The sequence below is a fragment of the Phasianus colchicus genome, chromosome 8, assembly GCF_987193195.1.
Source record: "Phasianus colchicus chromosome 8, bPhaCol1.hap1.1, whole genome shotgun sequence".
NCBI lineage: Eukaryota > Metazoa > Chordata > Aves > Galliformes > Phasianidae > Phasianus > Phasianus colchicus.
The window spans coordinates 32,771,067-32,794,880 of NC_143443.1; the positions used below are offsets into that span (position 1 = coordinate 32,771,067).

General features: G+C 49.5%; 1 protein-coding gene across 3 annotated transcripts in view; it reads right to left on the reverse strand.

Annotated features, from left to right (window-relative positions):
- The window catches only part of CTBP2 (C-terminal binding protein 2), a 107,987-nt gene continuing 84,173 nt past the window's right edge, over positions 1-23,814 (reverse strand). For all 3 annotated transcript variants that reach the window (XM_031597329.2, XM_090145640.1, XM_090145641.1), the window contains 8 exons: positions 9,126-9,280; positions 8,008-8,152; positions 5,520-5,726; positions 4,567-4,781; positions 4,163-4,293; positions 3,878-4,005; positions 3,248-3,365; positions 1-1,463 (listed from right to left, as the gene is read on the reverse strand). In XM_031597329.2, coding sequence (XP_031453189.1) covers positions 1,283-1,463; positions 3,248-3,365; positions 3,878-4,005; positions 4,163-4,293; positions 4,567-4,781; positions 5,520-5,726; positions 8,008-8,152; positions 9,126-9,280 — 1,280 coding nt within the window. In that variant the 3' untranslated portion in view covers positions 1-1,282. The remainder of the gene's footprint in view (positions 1,464-3,247; positions 3,366-3,877; positions 4,006-4,162; positions 4,294-4,566; positions 4,782-5,519; positions 5,727-8,007; positions 8,153-9,125; positions 9,281-23,814) is intronic.

Here is a 23,814-nt window from a genome sequence, read left to right on the forward strand (position 1 = left end):
TTATAGAAATTTTATCACTTTTTATTGAAAACTGCACTGAACGCTAAATGTCCACCTTTACAATAAACAAATACAGTAACGGTAACACACTAAAACAAAACATACTGCTGATAGCCATTGTTTTTTTTCTGTTTGGGACAGCTTAAGATTTCTTTGTCACAGAAACAGGAATGTACCCATACAAAGGCTCAAAAGAGGCCATCGTTTTAAAAACAAAAAGGCGATGATTCACAAAAGACTATGAATATAACATGTAACTAGTTGATACAAACCTAATAGGATTTGTTAAAATCAGTCACGTCTAATAGCACATTTTGAAGTGTTCTTGTATAAAATATCACGTGAAGAAAAGAAGACTTTTATCAATGTCTAAAAAAGTGGGTTTTGTTCATAGACAGTCTGACAAGTTACCATAAAAAGTGTTTCCTGAGACATAAGGAAATGCAACATTTTTCTTGAACCCCTTCCAGCTCAAGACTTCTCCACTTGATAAAATAGCTGCAGATTTAAAACTGAGAAAATATATTTGAGTACAAATAGTGTGTGAAACGTAATACTTTCTTCTTTCTTTTTTTCTTTTTTTTCTTTTTTTTTTTTTCTTGCATCATTGCAGGGCACAGATGTGTGCACAGCTCCATTACTGAGAGCTGGGCAGTGAGGAGCTGCTGCTTTGTTCCTCTGCCTTCCCAGCCCTCTGCCCCCAGCCTAGCAGGAGCACTCCTGGCACACATCAGCCCCGGGAGGCCGCACAAAGGATTTCATTGGTTTTTTTCTTCCGCTGCTAAGCCAGTGTTGGTGCCTCCTACTGTCAGAGGTAACCAGAAACAAGAGTAAGGAAAGGGCTGAAGCCACATCATGGTTTCCTCTTCCACTTCTATGTTAACTCGGTAAGGATTGCTTAATGCAATTGTTTGGAAACAGGTGCAGACACCCTGTTCTTCCCAAGGAAGGGAGGGGAAAAAAAATCTGATTTTTATTCATGTGATTGATGCACAGATGAAGGAAACTTAACACACAATAACAGAGGTCGATCATTTTGATCCTTAATGTATCACATCTTAGTTTTCAGCACTTCAGTGAGCAGGTGCCTTCTTCAGGGCTTCTTCCCAGTCTTGGCTGCTATCACCGTGTCGGTAACACTGGAACATCAATGATGCATCTGTCCAAAAAATCAACGTTACAAATTTCGTATCAAATTCATTTTTAGTTCGTGTATAACTTCTTTTTCCAATGTCTCTTGGTCCCAAGTTTATCGAAGGATTTTGTTGTTTAAAATTATCTGCTATTGCTCGTTGGGATGTTCCCTGTTGTCACCGTGTTTTGTGGGCTGGTTCGGAGATGGAGCTTGGGAAGGATGTGCCACCGTGGGGAGGTTGTGAGTCACAGGGATGCCCCCGGGCATGATGCCCTCCATGGCTGCTGGTATTCCTCCTGGTGCCACGCTGACCATCCCGGGCGGGTACCTGGTGTGAGGAAGAGAGGCAGCCACCGTCACCTCACCTGGGGACCCAACCATGGGGGAAATGGAGCAAGGGCAATTCATCACTGCTGTAGGCCCAGTGCCGGGGCTTAAAGCGGGGATGGGTGAGCCAAGATGATTTTGTCAGCTGTAAAAATCCTCAAACACCTGGTGAGAGCTGCGATGAGGAAGCTGACAGTAGAGTTGCTACTGCCATTAATTACCGTGGCATTTCATATGAAATAATATTAATCTAAACCAGCACTGAAAACTGTCATGAATTTGACACAGTTAGTGAGAGTACCAGAGCAGTGATCTCATGAGCTGCTGTAACAACTGTGTGGTTTAACTGCCTGAGGAAACAAACTGCTGCTTATCAGCTGGAGGAGCAGAGAACACCAGATGTAATAAACGTGTCATGGCCCCCTACACCCTCCCTTTTTGCACAACTTTGCTTCTCCCTTCCTGGAGCTGGGCAAACTCCCTCTGGTGCATCTATCACAGAATGGCCTGGGTTGAAGAGGACTACAATGATAATCTGATTTCAACCCCCCTGCTGTGTGCAGGATCGCCAACCAGCAGACCAGGCTGCCCAGAGCCACATCCAGCCTGGCCTTGAATGCCTGCAGGGATGGGGCATCCACAGCCTCCTTGGGCAACCTGTTCCAGTGCCTCACCACCCTCTGGGTGAAAAACTTCCTCTTAATATCCAATCTAAACATCCCCAGTCTAAGTTTAAAACCATTTCCCATCTACTGGCTTTGTTGTTTATTTCCCTGCTCTTTTTTAGAACAGGCCTTTTTCCTGCAGTTCTATGAAGCTCTACACTGCCCTTTGCTGGGTAATTCTGTATCACGGACAGACAGCTCTGCACCCATGGGACTGTGTGCAGCTCTTGGGTGTGCTTCTTTGGCCCTGTACCTTGACACTAGCTGTTAACCACAAGAAAGGCTTCCTCTTTTGCCAAGAGCAATTTCTTGAAGATTTTGGTAAGCAGTCATCCTGCATGCTGTGACATCCCCAGTATCTCTTGTAAAAAAGAAAAAACCCCCAAACAAACAAGCATCTTTTTCCTTGTATCTGAACAAAAATCTTCCCTTTTAGTTTGAAGTCACTTCATTCTATCTTGGTAGATGCTGCTACGGAGTCTGTCCCCTTCTTTCTTACTCTCATAAGCAGAGAAAGCACTTGGAAACTGGAGCTGGATTAATCCAGCTGCCTTCCTTACAGCATTCCAAGAAAGGACACTGAGTTTGAGAAAGGAGAAGCCAGGAGGAGATGCTCTGCCTGCTGCCAGGAAGGGAGCTGCTTACCATGGAGCTTAGCAGGGCCCCACGGGACACAACACCTCATAGTGGTGCAGCTTAAGGAGGATGCTTTCACCACCTGCAGGTGGTTTGGCCTCATTTTTTTGCTGGTCAGGGGCACACACACTGCTCAGGCCCTTGCCCTCACAGCTCTGCTGGGGATGGGATCCTGCCTGCCTCTACACTACAGCACAACACGATGCTGGTGTGTGGAGCCTCCCACAGTCAAGCAGCAAGTGATCTAATCTCAGGGATTTTGGCGGAAATCATCAGGCCACCTGAATTTAGCCCTGTATTTGGAGTCCTTAGTTTGTGAGCAAACCCAGGCTTGCAGCCTGTGCAGTCTAACACAAACAGAGCAGATCTGCAGTCCCTTTTTCAATGCGTAAGTTTCATCCTGCTTGGTGTGAGTGCTGGCCCAGCAGCAGCAGAAAATCTGCAGGGCAAGCCCTGCTTGTGACTGTCCTTTTCTCTGGCTTACCTGTATGTGGCACCATTGAGCTCTGGATGGATTGCTTGCTGATCTATTACTGACCACGGAGCTGTTGTGACAAAGAACTCCTTGTTCACGCAGTTCCTTAGGCTTTCTGGGATGCGCCCTGGAGTCGGTATTAAAGGTAAGCATGTGTCAGGCACCCTGTTGTTTTATTACCCTATAATAAAGCTACAATTATTCCTTCTCCCTCTATTTGTTAGTGGAAACAGGGAAAAAAGGAGGAGAAATGAGGGTCCCAGAAGATCAACCCAAAGGTCATGGTGGAAGACCTCTTCTGTGCTGCCTTCAGAGTAGCTGCTCCCTTCAGCCCTATTTCAAAGGGCAGGGCAGCTCAGAGTGAAGCTTTGCCACCAGGTGAAGGACAGGGATAAATTTTAGGACAAGAGAACCACCCATCTGCTGGAGCATCATCCTGCAGCAAACTCTGTTCCAGCACCATTTGGACATGCTCTTTCATGTCCTTTCCATCCCAATCATCCTCAGCTTCTAACATGTCTGAATGACAGAAAAGTAAAGCTGGGTTTCTCAGGTCTCTCACTGGGAAGAAAATTAGGGTTAGAACCCTGGATGAGGCTATGGAAAGCCACAGCTCAGGGCCCCACAGAAGGGCTGTACCTGTGATCGCGCGCCGGATTTCGGTAGCAGCAGCTTCTCTCATCTCCAGCGACGCCTGCTCGCTGTACCAGGCCGTGTGAGGGGTGCAGATTAAATTAGGAGCATCTTTCAATGGGCCTTGAGCAAAACTGGGCGCAGGGGAGGAAAAAAAATAAATTAGCCACCATTTGAAAAGAGAATAAAAGGTGTTAAGAATGGCAAAGGGCTCCTTGATGTCTGCTGGGGCCGCTGGGCTCCCTGCAGGTTTGTGTGTGATGCTGAGGAAGGGACCACATGGAGCTTTACCTGAAGGGTTCCGACTCGTGCACGTCGAGCGCAGCCCCTCGTATCCGACCCTCCTTCAGGGCTTGAGTTAAGGCCTTCTCATCCACCAGCCCCCCGCGTGCTGTGTTCACCAGGAACGCTCCCTGCCTCATCTGGGGGCAGCGGGAAGAGACAAGAGAGCTGGGTGTCAGAGGGCCTTCTACAGCTGGCCCAACACTGGCTGGCATTAGCAAACCCCATCCTTATCCCCCTGTTCACTGCTTGTTTACAGGGGAATTTATCCAGGAAAAAAACAGGGACAAATGGTGTAAGAAGCTGTTTTGGAACCCAAAGGTGCTGGGCACGAGCACAGAGCCTGACTGCATCACCTGGGGTTTGGGTGCCAACTAGAGGGCACTCGCCTTGGCTGTTCCTGAGGCAATTACCTGCTTAATCGTGAAGTCGTTGATGAGGTGGTGGTTGTGTTCGTTAAGGTTGCAGTGCAACGAGACACAGTCGCTCTGATAGAGCAGGTCCTGCAGTGTGTACACCCGCTGGACTCCCAGGGACCGCTCAATCCCATCCTGCAGGTACGGGTCGTAGAAGATCACGTTGAAGCCAAACGCTTTGGCTCGGACCGCAACCGCCTGCGCCGTGCGACCTGTGTGAGGGGAAGGAGAATTAATGCAACCAGCCCAAGCTGCCAGGTGTGCACACTGTGCACCTCTGTGTGTGAGAATCAGCTCTCGGCTAAGTGGGTGTCCAAGCTCTGTCCCATCTATTGCTGTGGGTGAACTGAAGACAAACACTATTTACGCCAGGCAGAATGGCTCAGAAAGAGGGAGGTGATGTAGCTGTGTGTCAAGGCAGCACAGCCAGCCCCGGTCATTCTGAGGGCGCTGCTGGGTTTCACCACCACTCTCCTTGGAAAATACAGCTCCTTCTCTAAAGTATCAGCATAAAACAGTCTATGGCTACGTCCAGTACTTAGGGGGAGTTTATAAAGAGGAGAAAAGTGGCGTTTTAGATGGGGAGATTAAGATAGGCCAAGGGAAAATGGCTTTAAATAAAAAAGGGGAAATTCTGGGGGTGGTGAGGCTGCAGCATTCCCGCCCAGAGCTGTGGCTGCCCCATCTCTGGAGGTGCCCAAGGCCAGGATGGATGGGGTCCCACGCAACCTGATCTGGTGGGTGGTTTCCCCAACTGTGACAGAGGTTGGGAACAGACAGGCTTTAAGGTCTCTTCCAACCCAACCATTCTGTGATTCGACGACTGTATGTCACACCAACCTCGTGGGACACAGCCCCATCCCCACACCAGTAGTTCTGGTTGTACAAACTCTCCTTTTAGCTCATCCTGCAGCACTGACTCTCCCTCCCTGCGCCGTCTGCCCACGTACCGAAGCCGATGAGGCCGAGCGTCTCGCCCCGGATCCGTGCAGCACCAGAGGCCACCTCCCGGATCTGCTCCACGCTCTGCACCCGCGTGCCCTCCCGCAGCGCCTGGTAGAGCCACGTGTTCCGTCGGTAGAGGTTGAGGACGTGGCAGACGGTGGAGTCGGCCGTCTCCTCCACGGCAGCCGAGGGGATGTTGCAGACGGCGATCCCTGCGGGAGGACACGGCTCAGGAGCAGCCACACGCAGCCCCAAACAAAGGCAGTTTGGGGACAGCGCTGTGCCGGGAGCTGCTCGGCTTTGACAAGAGTCCTTCCAAAAGCACAGCGTGCCTGGGCTTGGCGTGCACCAGGGTGTGCTGAAAAGCAAAGAAGTTCCCTGCGCAACGTGCACTGTCCTTGGCCCCCACGCACCATTTCTCAAAGTGAGAGGCCAGCTGGAGCAACACTTTGCAAGGAGATGCAGAGTTAAGGAGCAGCAGCCTCACATCTGCAAAGGCACCACGACTCGTACTGCTCAGGGTCACCTCTGAGAACGAGTGCCATTTCTAAGTGCGAAAGCTACGCAGGAATAACTCCAGGAGGAAATGTTTGTTTTGTAAGAGCAAGTCCTATTCTTGTTTAGTTTAATCTACCTTCAAAGCAAATTAATCCACAATGGCACAAGCCACTCCTTCTCCACAATAAGACTGCTCAGCCATTAAGCCACATAGGGCACGACCAACCACCTCTTCTTGCACTGGAGCAGAACGACGTGCTGCACATTGCATGGCCAGCTCCAGGTATGGAAAAACCTTTGGGTCCCCCAAGATGTGCCACCACAGCCAACTGAGCGCAGCTGCTCCAAGCTGGACCCTGCTTTGGTTTCCCAAGGTTCTCAATGGGGGCATGGTGCTGCAGGAAGGCTCGGGGTGACCATCACCACCCCAAAGTGTGCTCTTTGTGGTGCTGAGGCTTTTTTGGGTGCTGTTTTTGGGGGCCTGGCCATGCTGGCACAGCTCTCCCCACCCGGCACCGTGGCCGCCCCGCGCACAGATCCCCATAACAGAGCTTTTGTTCCTTTGGCACAAAGGGGTCATTTTAAAGTGTGCCTCTCTGCTCGGAGCTGCGGGTATTAAGTTAACTGAGAATGTCTCCCTGGCCATTACCCTGTTAAAGCTCTGATCCAGCAAAGCATGTAAGAGGGTGCTTAATTTCACGTCTATTCAGCAAAGCAGTTAAGCACACGCTTATATCCCACTGGCTTCAACGCAATTTAAACACACAATTTGAGATGAATGTGTATCTAAATGCTTTACTGTACTGGGGCCTTGGAGTAGAAACCATGAAAAAGCAGGAGATAAAGAGAGAATAACATTCCGAAAATCCCCTTCCACTTTAAGGGCCACTGACTCAGTTAAAAAATGAGAATATTTCGGGCCATGCACCCACCTTCTGGGCCCTCTGCCAACCTCCCTGCCTCCAGAAGCACGCTCTTCTGCTCTAAGACCTTTCTTCCTCCCTGTTTGCAAGCCCTATGCTGACCTAGAGAAACCTGACCAGCCCTACAGTGGTGAAACAACCCCAACTCAAGCTCCCAGCACCTTGTGCCTCTCACCCTGTTTCAGGCAGCAATGGCTGGTCCCACAGCCAGCCCTGCAGCGTTCATCCCTGTCTGATGGGCCCCTGCCATCTTGGGTACCTTCCTACCCACCCACCGACCCACTGCAGTGGTAGTTGCACCTGTTGGGAGTGTTTTTCCATCTCCTCAGCCCAGCAGGCGCTGTGTGCAGACACTGGACATTGTGCTGCCTGCACAGTTTAAGAACTACCTTATGGAAAGCAATACCAATTAAACTTTACGCTACATTTGTGGGTAGTCATTACATTTTCTACTCTAAACCACATCATTTGGCCACCCAATTTGCTAAGTATAAAAGAGGGATTATGCTGCAGTATCCCATTATTTTATTCGTTATGTTTTTCGTTTCTTGATGTTCAGAGCTTCAGAACGTCATTATAATGGATAATAACAATAAGAGTTAAAAACACGAAGAAACCATTAAACTGAGAAGATGCTGCTCTCCTCTAGAAAAAAAATAATTCACTATACTGAGAATTGCTTTTTAGGAATGCCTATTTGAAACTCTCTTATCACAATTATCCTTGCAGAATGGCTCATGCGGAGCAGCTGTTATCCCCAACTTCCCCAGAGATAGCCCTAACCACCAGCATAGGGCTCAGTGAGAGCCTGAGTCCTTGGATCAGGTGGCCCACAATGTCTGTTACAGCTGCTGCAATCACCAACACAATGGTGTGCAGCTCATCAGAGGTCTCTGTGACCCCTGTGATACGTGGTGGTCCAGCAGTGCAGCCAGGCATGTAGGAGCTGAACCAAGCCTGCCTGGACTTGGGGACTGCCCTTTGGCTCCCGTGGGGAGCAGAGGTCCCCTGTGCTGATTTTAAAGACCCAGAGGGACAAAGGAGGGAACTGAAGGGCAGGACTGAGACCTACCGAGCTCCCCTGCTGCTTTGATGTCGATGTTGTCATAGCCGCTGCCTATTCGAACAATGACCCGCAAGGCCTTGAACTTCTCTAGGTCTTCTCGAGTCAGAGTGATGGTGTGGTACATCATCGCCCCAACAGCTTCGTTTAATACCTGCAACAGAGCACAGGGATGTCAGGAGTCACCAGGACACTCAGACAGAACACCTGCAGCTCCTGAGAGCCACTGAGATGCAGACAGTTACACGGGAGTTGCCCAGCTTTACCACCAACCTGTTGGCTGACCTGCCACAGTGCCACCAAACCCAGCAGCAGTGTGCCCACCAGAGCTGCAGCCATCCCCATGGGATCAGGCATGAACTGCATGGACACTCAAAGATCTATCAGCTCCTCCTCTTCCAAGCAAGAGTAATTCTTCTTTTAAGAAGCAATTAGGTTCTACAGCTGCATCCGCTGGTTTTGAAGACAACCATGTGCCACTCCATGACCTTTTATGTGTTGGATGGGTGGTACCTGTCACACTGCCCACCATTCCAGGAGTACATAAGACCATCTGTGTGAGGCTGTATGCCCACGTAAGGCTGTACTCCATCCTTCAATGGAGATTCAAACCCTCACAGGGCTCCCTTAAGCCACCTTAGTGTTCTGGGAAACCTAAGCCCTAAATTCTGCAAGACTCGCTCATTAATCAATGGACACCCCATAAAAAACCCTTCTCCTGCACTTTATACTTGAACATTTGGGGCTCTTTTCAGTTCTCTTTCCCAGACCCTGGATGTGATTTCTGACCTCTGCCCACAGCCATAAAACTCCGCGCTGGAGGCAGCGAGCTGCTGGTGCAGAGTGCTGGGCATGGAGTGCTGTGTGTTACTGCAGGCTCAGTGAAAGGGAGAAACCTTCAAAATATTGATGTTCAAAAGCTGATGCTAAGAGATAAGGTGACTTTTTGTTCCAAAATAACATCTGGCTTTTGAAACAGCCTCACTGAATTTTAATCAGCAGCAACTTCTGCTGATGCTATCTGGGCTAACTCGCAGCAGAGCTCTGAACAAATCTTCTTGAGGACTGGGAAGGAAGGAGAGCATCCCTGCCCCTCTCCACATGTCCCACAGCCACCACTCTGTTACCTTCTCGTGGATCTCCTGAGTTGATTGTGCATCACAGAATGCCACGGTCGCCAAGTCCTTCAAAATGGGCATCTCCACTGTGCAGTCCCTGCCATCCAGCAGTGCCACCAGGGGCCGGGGATGCATGGGGCCATTCATGATCTGAGGACGGATACCTGCAAGCAGAAAGAGCACAAACCCTTACACCCATGGCAACAGCTCTGCCCAAGCATTCCTGTGGAGTGGAGAGCACACAGAGTGAAGGACACAAAACCAGTGCAGACAGTTCTGCTGTGGGGACACACACACACACACACACACACCAGTGCCACTCCTGTGCCTATGGCTGTTTCTTTGGGCATGGCCACATCCAGCTGTGTGCTGCTCTGGGCTCATTTTCTAATCACAGGCTCACCAAGGTGAGGTTAGGAAACAAGTGATAATCAGCAAGGGCTGCAGGAAGCCCCATGCTTCTATCCCATTAGCTGCTCAGCCTGAGATTATCAGGTTCATTTTTGGACATCGGTGATGGTTGTCAGGGATGTTCTGCTGGGGGAATTCAGTGCCATCATTTCTCTGTCGACAACCATGCCTTGTAGCTGTTCCTTTAGAAGCCAGAGGGGTGAAGGTTTGGGGCTGGGGTTTCTCTGCAGAACAAATGCTATTGTGTGCCAGCATCAGCCAGGAGCAGGGGCCGCTTTGCAGGGAATCACACCACCCTCCTGCCAGGAAAATGACAATGAGGGGAGGAAACTCATGAAGAAGAGCAACAGTGTGGGGTTTTTTTTTTAATTTTTTTTAAAGGGAAAATGAAATGTGCCTGTTTGTCCAAATTGTTGTCAAGCAGGATGTGAGCCTGGGACACCAGGGGCCAGAGCGATGCCACAGGAGGAGCAGCACCAGGAGGGACCCTGGCAGCCACACAGCCATCAGGATGGGGAGCAGCACATTCCCTCTCCTCAGGAAAAACAAAGCCAAGAGTGAACCCACCCAGCACAGCCGACCCACAACATCCAGCATAACGTTACACACGAGTGGTTTTGGAGCCCTCCATCAGAGCACACAGGAGGAACGTGCACCGTTTGCACGCACATCCTCCAGATGGAAGTGCGGCTGTGTCGGTAGGCGAGATGATGTGGATAACCAAAAGGAGCTTGCCATAAGCAGATAAGCGAGAATAAAAACATGCACAGGGCGCAAAAGGCTTACACAAGCCTGCAGGGAAGCACTATAGCCAGCTGGATTCTTTCCTCTGTTTAACAAGCAAGTGAATTACAACACTGCCTTAACGCACAGCGCAGAATAGCATCTCTGAGATGAGGAGCATCACCTCCCAGCCTCACCCTGCAGGCACTGCACAACAAAAAGGGATAACGGTGCACAGAGAGATGCTGTGTGTGTAACACCCCCGGCCCATCCGTGCACAGCTGTCCGTCCAGCTGCTGGCACAGCACTGCAGGGAATGCCATCTCTTCACACAGCACACTTGTTCTGCACACACCTGCCTCGTTAAGGAGAGCCGTGCCCTGGATCAGAAAGCCATCAGGCAGCTGGGCCATCAGGTGCCTGGCAGCACTGCCTGCTGCGAGGGGTTGGAGCGAGATGAGCCTTTAGGTCCCTCCCAACCCAAGCCATCACATGACTCCACGACCCCATGGTTAACACCACGGTTAACCCCCAGCCTCTCCGCGTGCATCCCTCACCCAGCTCCTGCCTCCCACCACTGCCAACCACAGCCCCAACCCATCCCCTGGGGGCAGCTGGCATCACTTGGTGTACTGAGGAAGAGAGAGGGGAGGAAGGCTTTGTGGACAAGGAAAAGGAGGAGCAGCAGCGAGGTTTTGCAGCCGCGCTCAGAACTCCGAGTCCAGCCGGCTCGCTTGTTGCACGCAGCCCGGTGCATAAAGTGCTTTTGTTCCATTTGGAAGGCACAAAGCCTGCTTGTCCTCTGCACCGCTCCTCCCCTCTGCCACCCACTTGTATCCGATCCCAATGGCACCCCTGCCAGGAGAATTAGGGAGCGCTCCTGCTCAATGGCAGCCTTTGTGCGGCCGCCAGACGGCGGGTGCTATCTCACAGAAACAAAAGCCGGAGCCATTTGCCTAATTCTTATTAATCTCAGTTCCCTACGCCACGCAGCATTTAAAATAATAAATAAAAGGAAAAAAGCCAGCGTTAAACATGTTCACTTGCAGTATATCAAAGTGCATCGAGAAGCCAGCCTGACTATCGGCCGCGTTACTCATTCACTATGGAGTAGCTACAGCTTTACAGTCAACTACACACTTTATTAAACAAACAGAAAAGAAACAGGAAATTTCCCCTTGCCTGGAAAATGTTGCCTCCACATTCTTCTTCTTATTAAAAACCACACATGGCAGTGGAGGAGGAGGGAGGGAGGAGGAGGGGGGACCCACACACGAGAAATACTACCACCACTTTGCAGGGCGCAGGCTCTCCTTTCCTCTACGAGGGGGTATCTTCAAACAGGCGGTCCCGCGGCCCACAGCTGCACCATCTCAAGACAAACAAGTCTCTTTGAACACGGAGGGAAAAGAAAAGGCTTTTGTCCTGAGCCTCGGAAGAATGGTCTGCAATTGCCAGAGGAGCTACAGCCACCTCTGCGCGGCTCCCAACTCTTCAGAGCACTCCCTCCAGACTTTGCCGAAGCTTTTAACTAATCGTAGTTCTTTCCCAGCCCTTGAATAAAATCATGTGAGTGCCAGCCAAAAAATCTTATGCTATGCACACTAAAGGGTTTGTATATGTCACAGTTTCTTTTTCTCCCTTCCACTCCCCTCCTCCTATTGACTTGACTTGCACACACGGCTTTCTTTTTTTTTTTTTTCCAGTTGTCTCAAATGGATTTAATCTGTGCCATGCTGTGTTTTATGTTTGTTTTGTTTTCCTTTTTTTTTTTCCCCCCCAAAGCTTAAAAAAATGAAACATGCCTATCCACATGGAGCACATTGAGCAAGGCTCCAGGAACAAACCGAGAGCCTTTTGCGGCAGCAAGAAAAGCAGCACAAAGCACTGGGGAAGGCAAGGCCATGGCGATCTCAGAGCACCACAAACCAAAGGCTAATTCTGCACATGTCCACCCGCTGGTTGGCAGCCAACAGCGCTCACCCCACAGATCCTCCCTGAGGTGCCCATCTCCTGCCCCTGTGCTGGGAGTGCAGAGGACATGGAAGCAGCCCCACAGCATCGCTCGCAGCCCACGTCCCTCAGCTCGTATCATAGAATGGCCTGGGTTGAGCACAGGGCCAAACACAGATTACAATCACAGAATCATTAAGGCTGGAAAAGACTTCTAGGATCAACAAGTCCAATCCCAGCCCGCCCCGTGCCCACGTCCCTCAGTGCCACATCCCCACGGCTCTGAACGCCTCCAGGGATGGTGATCCCACCATTCCTTGGGCAGCCTGTGCCAGTGCCTCACTGCTCTGAGAAATTTCTCCTAATATCCAACTGGAATTTCACCTGGCGCAACTTGTGGCCAGCATTTCTTGTCCTAGAAGAGCACACAGGTGTTTTTCCATTGAAATTCATGGAAAGGCTCCCACTGGTTTGAAGAGCATCACCCTTCATGACTGCACTGCTCTAAGGACCAAAGCGAGCCCCAAACTCAGAGGCTGCAGGAAGGAAGGAAGCAACTGCCCTGCCCAGGAGCTCTCCCTCTCACTGAACCTCTCAGAGAGTTCATAAATGCTTCCCACAATAAACACATGCACGAAAATGAAATAATACGAATGCCAGGACTGCAAGCCACATCCGAATGACAGAAGCAACCATAAATTAAACACTCGGTCAAAATACGGGGTTTTATATTTGCACATTTCACTGTTTTACAGCTTGAATTCCTGTAGGAGCACACACCACAAGCACCTACAGCCCTGAGCTCCACGCGTGCCCCATTACAGCACAGACACACACAGCACACTGCTGAAGGTCCCTGGGGCAGTAGTGCAAAGCAGGCAGCTCCAAGTGGCACAGGAGTGCACCCCACAGCACATCCCCCTGGGTCCTCCCTGCCCTCCTCATCCAATTCTTTTTTTCCCTTCTATCCAAATGGAAACTAATGGCATCAGGACAAAACAAAAAAGGTTTCTCTGCAATGCAAGCAGGAAGGTGTTCCAGCATCCCCACTGTAACAATGAGCCACACAGCACTGGGAAAGCCCTAGGGTTTGCCATCTAGATCACAGAATGGCTTGGGTTGGAGGGGACCTCAAGGACCATCAAGCTCCAACCCCCGTGTTGCAGGCAGGGCCACCAACCTCCCCATTTAATACCAGACAAGACTGCCCAGGGCCCCATCCAACCTGGCCTTGAACACCTCCAGGAACAGGGCATCCACAGTCTCTCTGGATAAGAGTCTCTCCAGACTCTCAGTCACCCTAAGGGATCTGAAGACTTTAAAGATGCTCTGGAAGATGGAAAAATGGAGGCTGAGATCAGCCTGGCCCAAGGCACAGCAGCCCTGGCATAGGGACACCCAGCACTGCCACCCCAGCCTGGTCCCATGTCTTATTGCTTCTCTGTATTGTAGTGCAGGGAAAGAGATTGGGGTGTGAAACAACTCCATGTGCAAATTCCCCAAACTCTGGGGAAGTCCATCTGCCTGCTGCCTGCAGCAAGACAGGGTGTCTTCCTCTTGAAACGAAGACTGCCTCCTTAGCAAGCATCGTGGTACAGAAAATAGCACAGCCTGGCCATTTTGGGAAAAGGCAGCCGTTCTAATTATATCATCACAGAGAGAGAGAGAAAAACAACTCAGGGTTTTCACTTACGCAGTCTGACAGCATGCGGGATGCTAAGTTGTTACGCACAGGGGGAAGTGACAGCCGTATGGCTGGGGCAGGAGATTCCCCCCCCCCACTGAAAGAAACACCATCCATCACACACAGCCCTCAGCTTCAGCTTTTGGGAAGCGGAGGGACTCGAGCTGACTGCCAGAGCATGTGCCATATGTACCTTCTAAACCTGTGTCAGCACGCTGCTCATGAGCAGAAAACAAAGAGAACGCCACGTTGTGATGCAGCTGTTGGAATTAAATTATGCTGACGTTAGGCCTTTTAATTATGCTGGACAGAAAGGGCTACGAATCTTTTAATGAAGATGTACATGAAGGTTTCTGTATGCTGCTTAGTTCTGTGGCTCACGTAACTGAGATCAGCTGCAGGTTTCCTGCAGACCCCCAGAGCAGGAGGGCAGAGATGGAGTTAGCAGAGCTCTGGGCTGGGGACAGAAACAAGGCAGAGGTTGGCACTTGTTGGCTCACAGCTTCACAGTGTGGCGATGCCCCCGGTGCACAGACAAGTGGGTTGGAGAGACAGCACTGCTCTGCTGGGAGGGACCTGCACAGGGATGCGAAGCCAAGCGGTGCCATTTGGGGTGACGCACACAAGCGGTGCCCTGGGCCATGCTGGAGCTGGCTGGCTACCAAAGGGAAAAGGGCTGTGAGCTCACTTCAGAACCCATAGGTCCTGCCAAGGCTCCATCCCCTGCAAGACCTACTAAAATAGCTCCTGGGCATCAGCCAGGCGTGCCAGCCAAGCCTGCAGTCTGCTGGGTGACCCTGCTTGTGAGGTCATTCCTTCTGCAGACCGACAGCTGTCACTGTGTGACCCACTCTTGTTCCTGCCAAGAGTGCTGCACCCTCCACTGCTTCCTCCCTTCCCAAAACCACTCCCGGCCCCATCTCTGCACTCAGATCCCCACCTCTACGGCAAAAATCAACTGGCAGAACCCCTCGGTGGAGTAGAGGGTGAACCAGCACCATGCTTCCATCACTTCTGCAGCTCCTAGTTTTGTTTTCCTGCTTCTTTGCTTCACTTTGTGCTCCCTCCCTGTCCCACAGCCCCTGTGCTCTCCCACTGCCCTCTGAAGAATCTGGGAACACTTCTGCATGGTGCAGAACGATGGCAAAACGCACCAAGCAGGGAATAACTGCTGGAGGTGCTGAACGCCTGCAAATCCCACCAATTTCCCTAAGATAAACACACACACACTTCCTCACAGCATGGCGTCACAGCTAAATGAGAAAAAAACAACTAAAGACCAACACTGGAAAGAACTTAAGTACAACCCACATGCTATTAAAGTCAATACTTCCACAGCTAATTCTTTACAAGCGTATCCTTGGATTTTAGCAACACAGGCATGTGTTGGGTTCCTGCTGACATCTGAAATAGCCCAATCCATCACTGTTTGCTAAGAGCACCCTGAAGGTGCAGAAGGGCACAAGAACGTGTCTGTACACTTGCACATCGCCCAAGTGCACAAGAACGCACACTTCTGAGACTGCCCATGGATCCTTCAACTCCATGTGCAAAGATGCTGGGTTGTGAGTAGTAAGCTGCAAGCCAGAAAGATCTTTTGTCATTCAGGGCTATTGAATCTTTCTTAAAATATTCAAATCAAATGCTGAGATATTTTTTGCGAGCTGCTTTTGAATTCCTTTCTCTCAAATATCCATTAAATCTTTCAAAACTTGAACCGATTTTATTTTTCATGTAATGCGCAACCAGAGAGATCTGAAGAAAAGCATATGGTCCCAAAAGCACAAATGTTTTTCTAACTGTACAAATTGCTCTCATGAAAGATATTATCTCTCCCTGTGAACCCTGCCTAGTCTCAGTCTTCCTGGCTGAAAACCAATAAGGTCTGGGGGCTGCATGCAATGGGACATCTGTCACAGCCCCACCTATCTGTACATCACCTCCCCAACAGCCCCGAGACCCAAACACAAAGCTTTTCCAAAAGAAATTCTGCCAATCCAAGGCTGCACATTTAACTTTTCCAAGATGAACCCATTAAACGATGATGCACTGGAGCAGGTTGCCCAAGGAGGCTGTGGATGCCCCATCCCTGGAGACATTCAAGGCCAGGCTGGATGTGGCTCTGGGCAGCCTGGTCTGCTGGTTGGCGACCCTGCACATAACCAGATGGTTATTGTGGTCCTTTTCAACCCAGGCCATTCTATGATTCTGTGAATACCATCACTGCCTTCGACACCTGAAGCAGTTCTTCACCCTGGGATGCAGCAATGTTTTCCATGGCTTCATTGCAGGAGAAACTGGATACCTTGTTCAACATTCAAATAACAGAGTTTGCAGCCATCCTTATTTATCAACAGTTTTTGAGATAGCATCACTATTCAGGATAGATGAAAAAAATATCTTAAAGGAGAGTTAGGTAAAGTAGAATAACCGAGAACGATGTGCTGATCTGCTGCGTTTCAGAGCAGAAGAACACACGCTGTCTTTCATAATAAACCAAAAAGAAACCTTGGTGAAGCAAACAAAACCATCCACAAACACAAATCAACCTGTTCTCCTTGAGAACCTGTTCTCCTGCCCAAGAGATAACCACATGATCATACTGCATTCAAACAGCACATTTCATCTTCATTAATCCAGACAAAGCACTGGCAAAGCCTTATTTTCCAATTCCAAGATCATGGAGCTGCTCCCACAGTCTCACAGGTCGCTGCCCACCTCTCCTTCCATCACAGGGGCTTCTGGCCATGGCCCAGGGCTCTTTAGGTGGAGAACCAAGCCCTTCCCTCACCAACACCAAGGGGAACTTCAGCGAGGCCACAGGAACCAGAGGAGGGGATGGGGCTGAAGGAGTAAATCACCCAAGCTAGGAACTGTATTTTCTCTCCGTTTGAAATGAGCGGAAGTTCTGACCAATAACCTTCACATGTAAGGTGCCTCGTTGTGTGTGCAGTGATCCTCTGCATGCACAACAACTCCCATGGCTGCCAGGAGGCATTTCTTAGAGGCATTGTCCAGAGGAAGGAAAAAACCCCAAAGCTGTACCAAAACTGCTCTCCCAACAACGTCAAGCTGTAACAGGCTGAAAATGTCTTCATTTTTATGCCTTCCCAGCATCACAGAAAAGAAAGGCAACACTGATGTAGGTAAGCACAGGCTGTATATTTATCTAATATGTATACTGAGGATGGTGAAAATATTTCAAAGTTGCCTGCAGTCATAAAACTATAAATCACACTGAACGGTATCACTGTCGTAAGCCGTTTTCTTTTAACAGCTCTCTATACTTTACTGCTTCAATAAAACCCATCACCTACCCACCCAAGAAAGCTACATACCCTACAGTTACTCTCAATTAAAACAAAAAACCTAGATTTCATGGCAAAGTCATGACACAAACCCACCAGAAGAAGGAGGTACAGCAAAATGAACAAACCAGATCTCACTTCTTCCTTAGGAGTGAGGTAGGAAAGGGAAGCAAGTGATTGTTCCTGCACTTCATTCCACCCAACAGATTCGTTGGCAGTTGGACTAGATGATCTCAGAGGTCTTTTTCAACCTTAGTGACTCCATGATTTGAAATGAATTGCTGCAATAATGATCATACACGGTGCCTGTGTCCTATGGGTCCCAAAGCCCCTCTACACTAACAGACCCCAGCATGGCGCCTCCCCACTGGCTGTTAGCAGGAGGAGCATATCCCTTTTTCTCCATATCCCTTTTTCTGCAGTCACATCACTCTCAGCAAGTTCTACTGGACCTCTCTCTGGTTAAAAACCCAATGAATGGTTCATCTTCCTTGATGATCACCTGTCATCTTCCACATGCTCACCCATCTTCCTGACATAGGGCTCCTTCAGAAGAGAAAAGGAAGGGGATTCTTTTGCAGAAGCCTGTTGCAAGTTGTATTCTATGACCCATGATCTCACTCAAGTTGCTTACAGCAGAGAGCTCATCTATAAGAGCACAAAGACCTGCTGCAGGATCTGCAGTCATTTCCTGAGGACTCTGAAGCACAGGGTTTTGCCACTCCTTTGGAGAAGCAGACCTTGAGATCAGTGCATTGAAGCACATCCCTCTCAACGCCTCATTCAAGGACTACCCAACTGACACTGATGGCTTTCAAGGTAGTTTTTTTTTGCATTACTTGTAACGTGAGGGTCACAATTCTTGAAGGACTCCTCTCTAAGCTCCATTAAGTGAGCACAGTGGACCTTCTGCACCCAAGGCAGTCACGCTGCTGTGCTCTGCAGCACACACAGGTCAGCAGCACATCTCACTCTCCTCTGCCTCCTTACTGCTGGACAGAGCTGATAGGGATGCATGCAATCTGTGCTGGGTGCAGAGCATGCAACTGGACTCCTCCCTGCCATGCACTTACATGCAAGCACCCAGCTGGCTCCAACCACTCTGCTGTTCCTGTCCCTGTCAGGCACATGAACAAAAACCCAGTCACGACTTCCTTGCGATTCACATGAAAAGTGACTGGAGTCAATGGCTTCAGTGTGGAAATCATTCAAACCAGCTGTGGTGAGTGAAAAGAATCCATTCTTCATTCCTGTAACCAGGCTTGCTAGAAAGTAGGGAGCAAATGTTCCACCCAGAATAGTTTTGGTCTGAGCACAAGAGAAGCTATTGGCAACATCAACGTTGAAAGAAAGAATGTCTTAGCATCAGACTCAGATGCCTTGCAAATATATTTCCTATCTTCTATCCCCAGTGGTATTTCTTGCTGCTTCTAATGGACAAGATGCTGTAACCAGCCCTGGCAGATTGCTCCAAGTCTTTACAGCAGAGCGCTGCTTTCCATATGGGACAGATGTAGGATGGAAAGAGGACTTACGGGGACACAGAGCCAGTAATGCCCAAGAAGACACTTCCCATCCTGTTCATGCAATGCCCAGCAACACAAGATAACAACCATGATTAAAAACAGGTTGCATGTGCAGTATCACAGTATGAAGGAAAAGATGAACCCGGGGCTCTCCACTGCCCTGTCACGCTGGGTGTCACTGCTCAGTGCTGGCTTTCTCCCCACCTCCCTTCCATTGGTCAGGATGAGCGTTTCCCAAATCACAACAGCTGGCAGCAGCAGCCCTCCGCCTCCTCTCACTCTCTGCAGCTTTCCCTGAAAGCATGATGACTTTTAAATCCTTCCAGGCTCGAAGCCCAGCAAGCAGTAAAGCCCAGCACAAAGTGATATTTATTTCTCGTAACTATTTTTCTCATGTAAGAATGCAACGGAAAAATCACCCCTACAGTATTTATCATAGCCAGAGGTATCGGATTTGAAGGCCAGGTTCCAACCTTCCCTTAGCTGCGGGGACTTGAACAAAATCTTTTGGGGAATGGGAGGCATTGGTTTGGACAAAGAGCTCCAAGGAACAGCCACAACGGCTGCGCAGTGCTTTGGTTAATTACAAAGTTGGCTGCGTTCGTAAGGAGGAGGAAAACAACGCCGCTGAAATCAAGGCAGAGAACAAGGAAAAACAGCAGCACATGGAGGAAACAGAAACGGCTCGGTCAGCTCCACTGCCTCTCCAAAACCTCTTGTAGTTATTGGGGCATTGCTGTGGGTGCAGCGCTGTGCCACAGGTCTGGGAACCACAGGGGGACGTGCAACCTGTGCAGAGCTCCTCGGCTGCAGCAGACAAGCAGCATATTGATCCCTCCTCTCAGCACAAGGCTCTGGCCAAGGAGAAACAACGGCCATGGACCACTTCCAGGAGTGGGATTGAGACGCTCTTACTGTAATTGAACATGAAGCTGTGGCCTCTGAGGGCTGTGCTGGCTCCTTGCTGGGATGGGCTGCTACCTCGTATGGCTGAGCGAGGGGTTCTGCTTCACAGCAGCTGCCAGCAGGAATGGGATGGCAGGGGGCAGGTGGGAGGGAGGCTGTGGGCACAGCTGCAGTCTGCTGGTGAGAGCACAGAGATGATGACAGGGCAAGCTGGGCTTGCTAAGAGCAGCTCCAAGAAAACCATCCCAAAGGACAGCTGCCTCCTGATTCTCTTCCACGTGGGAGATGAGAAAGAACAGCCTAAATTGGAGAAGAGGTTGGGCCCCATGGAGGGACTCTGACCCAAGGAGTTCCAGGGTCCCAAACACCTCTGCAAAGGGAACAGAGCCATTAAACCCACAGATCTACAAAACTAGCTTAGATAGAGTCACAGAATGGTTTGAGTTGGAAGGGAACTTTTAAGGCTATCTGTTCCAACCCCCTGCAATGCACAGGGACACCCAAAGCTCCATCAGGTGATCAGAGCCCATTCCCTGACCTTGGGTGTCTGTAAGGATGGACACTATCACCTCTCTGGGCAGCCTGTGCCAGTGCCTCACCAGCCTTACTGGATACAGGAAACAAGTTGTGTACAACCTAGATCTTTCCTCTGTTAAGTTTGAAACTATTTCTCCTTGTCCTAATGGAACCATAGAATCATTTGAGTTGGAAGGGACCTTTAAAGATCATCTGGTCCAACTCCCCAGCCTGGACAGCTAGCAGCAAAGTGCAGTCAGACTCAGGGCAGCAAAGCACAGGTTACACACTCTGTTCATGACGTGAAGTCAAAATCCCAGAGCCAGGGATCAATTTGTTTAAGATCTACTTTCTAGTTATAGTTTTTCCAAATCCCACCTGCAGATCTTTGCTCAGAGCCCGAAGCCGCAGGACTCACCAAACACTGCCCTGCTGCAGCACAAAGGGCTTTGGATGGACTCGAGTCAGGGATATTCTGAAACTATTAAGGCTAGAAGCTGAAAGCAAACAAAGCACGTAATGACATGAATTTGGAAGGAGGAGCTTGCAAAAAATTCAAATCACAAACATTTTGTGCATGTTACCAGCAGTGCTGTGTGCAAGCATGGAATAGCATGGAAACTGTCTACCTTTAATGTGTCTACTGCCTGTCCAGCTGCAGTATTTTAGTTGGCTTGCTGTTGTTAATTCCAGTATTTGCCCCTTTCTTCTGCTCTCTTGCCTTCTACCAGCCTTGCTGTGCTCACAGCCAGCTGCCCAGCACTGCTTTGTATGCACTCATTGGTCAGTGCTTTGGCTAGATGCCTTACGAACAGATTAAACAAACAACTAGGCAAGAGGCATATTAACACCGTGAGCCTAATATTTTTCCAGAGTGGGAGTAAAGGAAATTGGAGATCCCCCAGGAAAGTGTCCCTGAGTGCGGCGAATGGCCAAATTCCACCCATTAGAGGGGCATCATGGAAGGGAATTAAGCACTCCTGGCATCTGGTGCAGGGAACCCACAGCCGAACCACAAATGAGTGCAAGCAAGGCAGAGATTGCATTGCAAACTGCTTATCTTCTGGAGGCCAGCTGCTGCTCTGGAGCCTGAGGCCTCTGGGAGGAGCAGGAGAGGCTTTTCAGAAGGAGTCACAGCAGCGCTTTTCCTTACTGGCACCAAACACCTCTTCCTTCCTGCAGCAAAAGCTGCTTGCTGTCTGTCCCCAGGGAGAGCTGTGGAGTGTCCCTCTGGCTCTCACTGAAGTGCTCTTCCCAAACTATAACTGGTTGTGCAACACAGAGCTGAGCAACAACCTCCCAGGCACCGAGCCTTGCAGGAGCCCATGCCGTCCCTCTGATCCTTCTGTGAGATCTGCCTCCCACGTGGCTCTGCTGATCCGCTCACCTGCCAGAGCTCAGGCCTCCTCCCCACTGATCCTGCCCTGCTCAGCTGCCTGCACACCATACACAGGTGTGGACCCAAATGGTTGGGCTGGCTCTGCCCAGCACCACTGCTCCTAAGGACACCAATTCACCCTGCACCAGGAGAGGAGTGGGCTTCCCTTGGCAATCACCAGGACAAAGCTCATCTACTGTCATGGAATGGCTGCCAAGAGAAAAAAAGCAAGATAGTCCAACAGATCTCTGGATTTATCTCACTCACAGCTGCACGTCCTAAAAAGCACAATGCTTTTAAGTTCACAAGGCAGATGCCTGTACTCCTGAGCACCACCTTCTCTGATAAATATCTTTGTGCTCCTCACAACTGACCCGCTCTGCTTGACTGTAGCCCAGAGAAGCACAGAACAGAACCATAGGATCACTGAAGTTGGAAAAGACCTCTAAGATCACCCAGTCAACCCATCCACCCACCACCAATATCGCCCACTAAACTAAGTGCCACGTCTACATGTTCCTTCAACACCTCCAGGGACAGCAACACGTTGTCATCCATCTTAAAATTAACTCAAAATATAGCCAGGCTCATATACCAGTTCTGATGTCTTTTGCCACTTCAAGGCATCTTCTTCAAAGCTCTTCAGCTCTGCCCTTCCCCCAGGACTCACCCCTCCTTCTCCAGGCAACAGCCACTGCTCCTGCCGTGGAGCAGCCAAGCAAGCTCCTTCTGGGTGTCCTGACCCACAGGTCTTGCACATCTGCTGCTGTCACAGCACGACCCACGTCCTGTCTCTGCAGCACATCCCATCTCCCTTAGCCATAAAATCATGATCTTTAAGGCTGGAAAAGACCTCTAAGGTCTCCAAGCCCAACCCCACCTACCCCTACCATGCCCACATCCCTCAATGCCATATTCCCACAATTCTGGAACACATCCAGGGATGGTGATCCCAACAGCTGTGCCAATGCATTACTGCTCTTTTTTCAGAAAGGACATTTCCTAATATCCAGCCCGGAGACCTAGGTGCAATTCCCACCCACCTTCCAGCTCTCCATGTCCTTTTAGGTTTCCACGCTGTTGTTCCACCCTGGGTTCAGCTGAATAAAACTTTAAGTCCCAATTTTTGTTCTTTGCACAACCACTTTTCAATGGCAAGCATCCAAACCAGAACAATAGCTGCTAACACACAGCCAGCACCGCATGTCCCAGTCAAGCTGACCACACAGAACCAACTGAAAGGTGGACAGCCAACACCCATGCACGACACTACTATATTTAAAAAGCAATCTGAGTTTCAATAATTCAAGAGCATTTAATTGGCTGCTGGTAAGAAAGGTGGAATTTTTTTTTTCCATAGCATGACCTGGATGGATCCAGTATCTATGTAAGGCACACCCCAACCTGCACAGCCCAGGCATGGGGCCAAGGGGGGGATGTGGCAGGACATGGGGCTGTGGCACGGCAGGAACAGTTCTAGTGCTAATAGCCCAAGTCCTTAATGTTCAGAGGAAAAACAGCACTTCATGAAATATTGATACACATTTGGAAATTTGACAATTATCTCCAGAGCTCCTTGGTAAAACCTGAAAGCAAATAAATAGCAAACATTTCCTGTACTCATTAAAATACTGAAAAACAGAGAAAGAAACCTACTCATTATCCATTTGACAAATATAACCTATTATTTTTAATAATGCACAGGCATTCAATGCATGAAATTTACAGCTCCTCTTGCTTAAAGAAACCATTGGTTTTGTAGATCTAATTTTAAGAAACGCAATAAAAGTAAGTTATGTGGAGCTGATTGCTTCTACAGGGGAGGGTAAAAATCTTTCTTCTGCTGCGATGAATGGCAAAACCACCATTTATTCAGCTGGAAGTACAGCTTCACTCACTGCTCTCTTCTGGAAACTGCTTTTCCAGAAAGGAATTCTCAAAAATTAGAAATACTCATTCCTTTGGCTCTTCTCATGCAAGCTTCAAAAGCAGAAACCTGGATTTAAGGAAGTAAAACACAGCCATGTGGGGCTGTTGGTGCACGAGCTTCATGGCTGTAAGGAAGAACATCAAGTATAGAAAACTTCCCCTTGATGGATAAAGACGAGCTGACAGAGCACAACTGGCTGCTCAGCACAGTGATCCACTAATGATAGTGCAGCAATCCACAGCTGGGACCTCTCAGCCCAAAATGCTGATGAAACAGCACCATAGCCATCTAGAAGTAGTAAGACATGGAACTTAAGATCCTTAAACCAAATCTTGCAGTGCTTAAGCTGACAACTTCCACTCT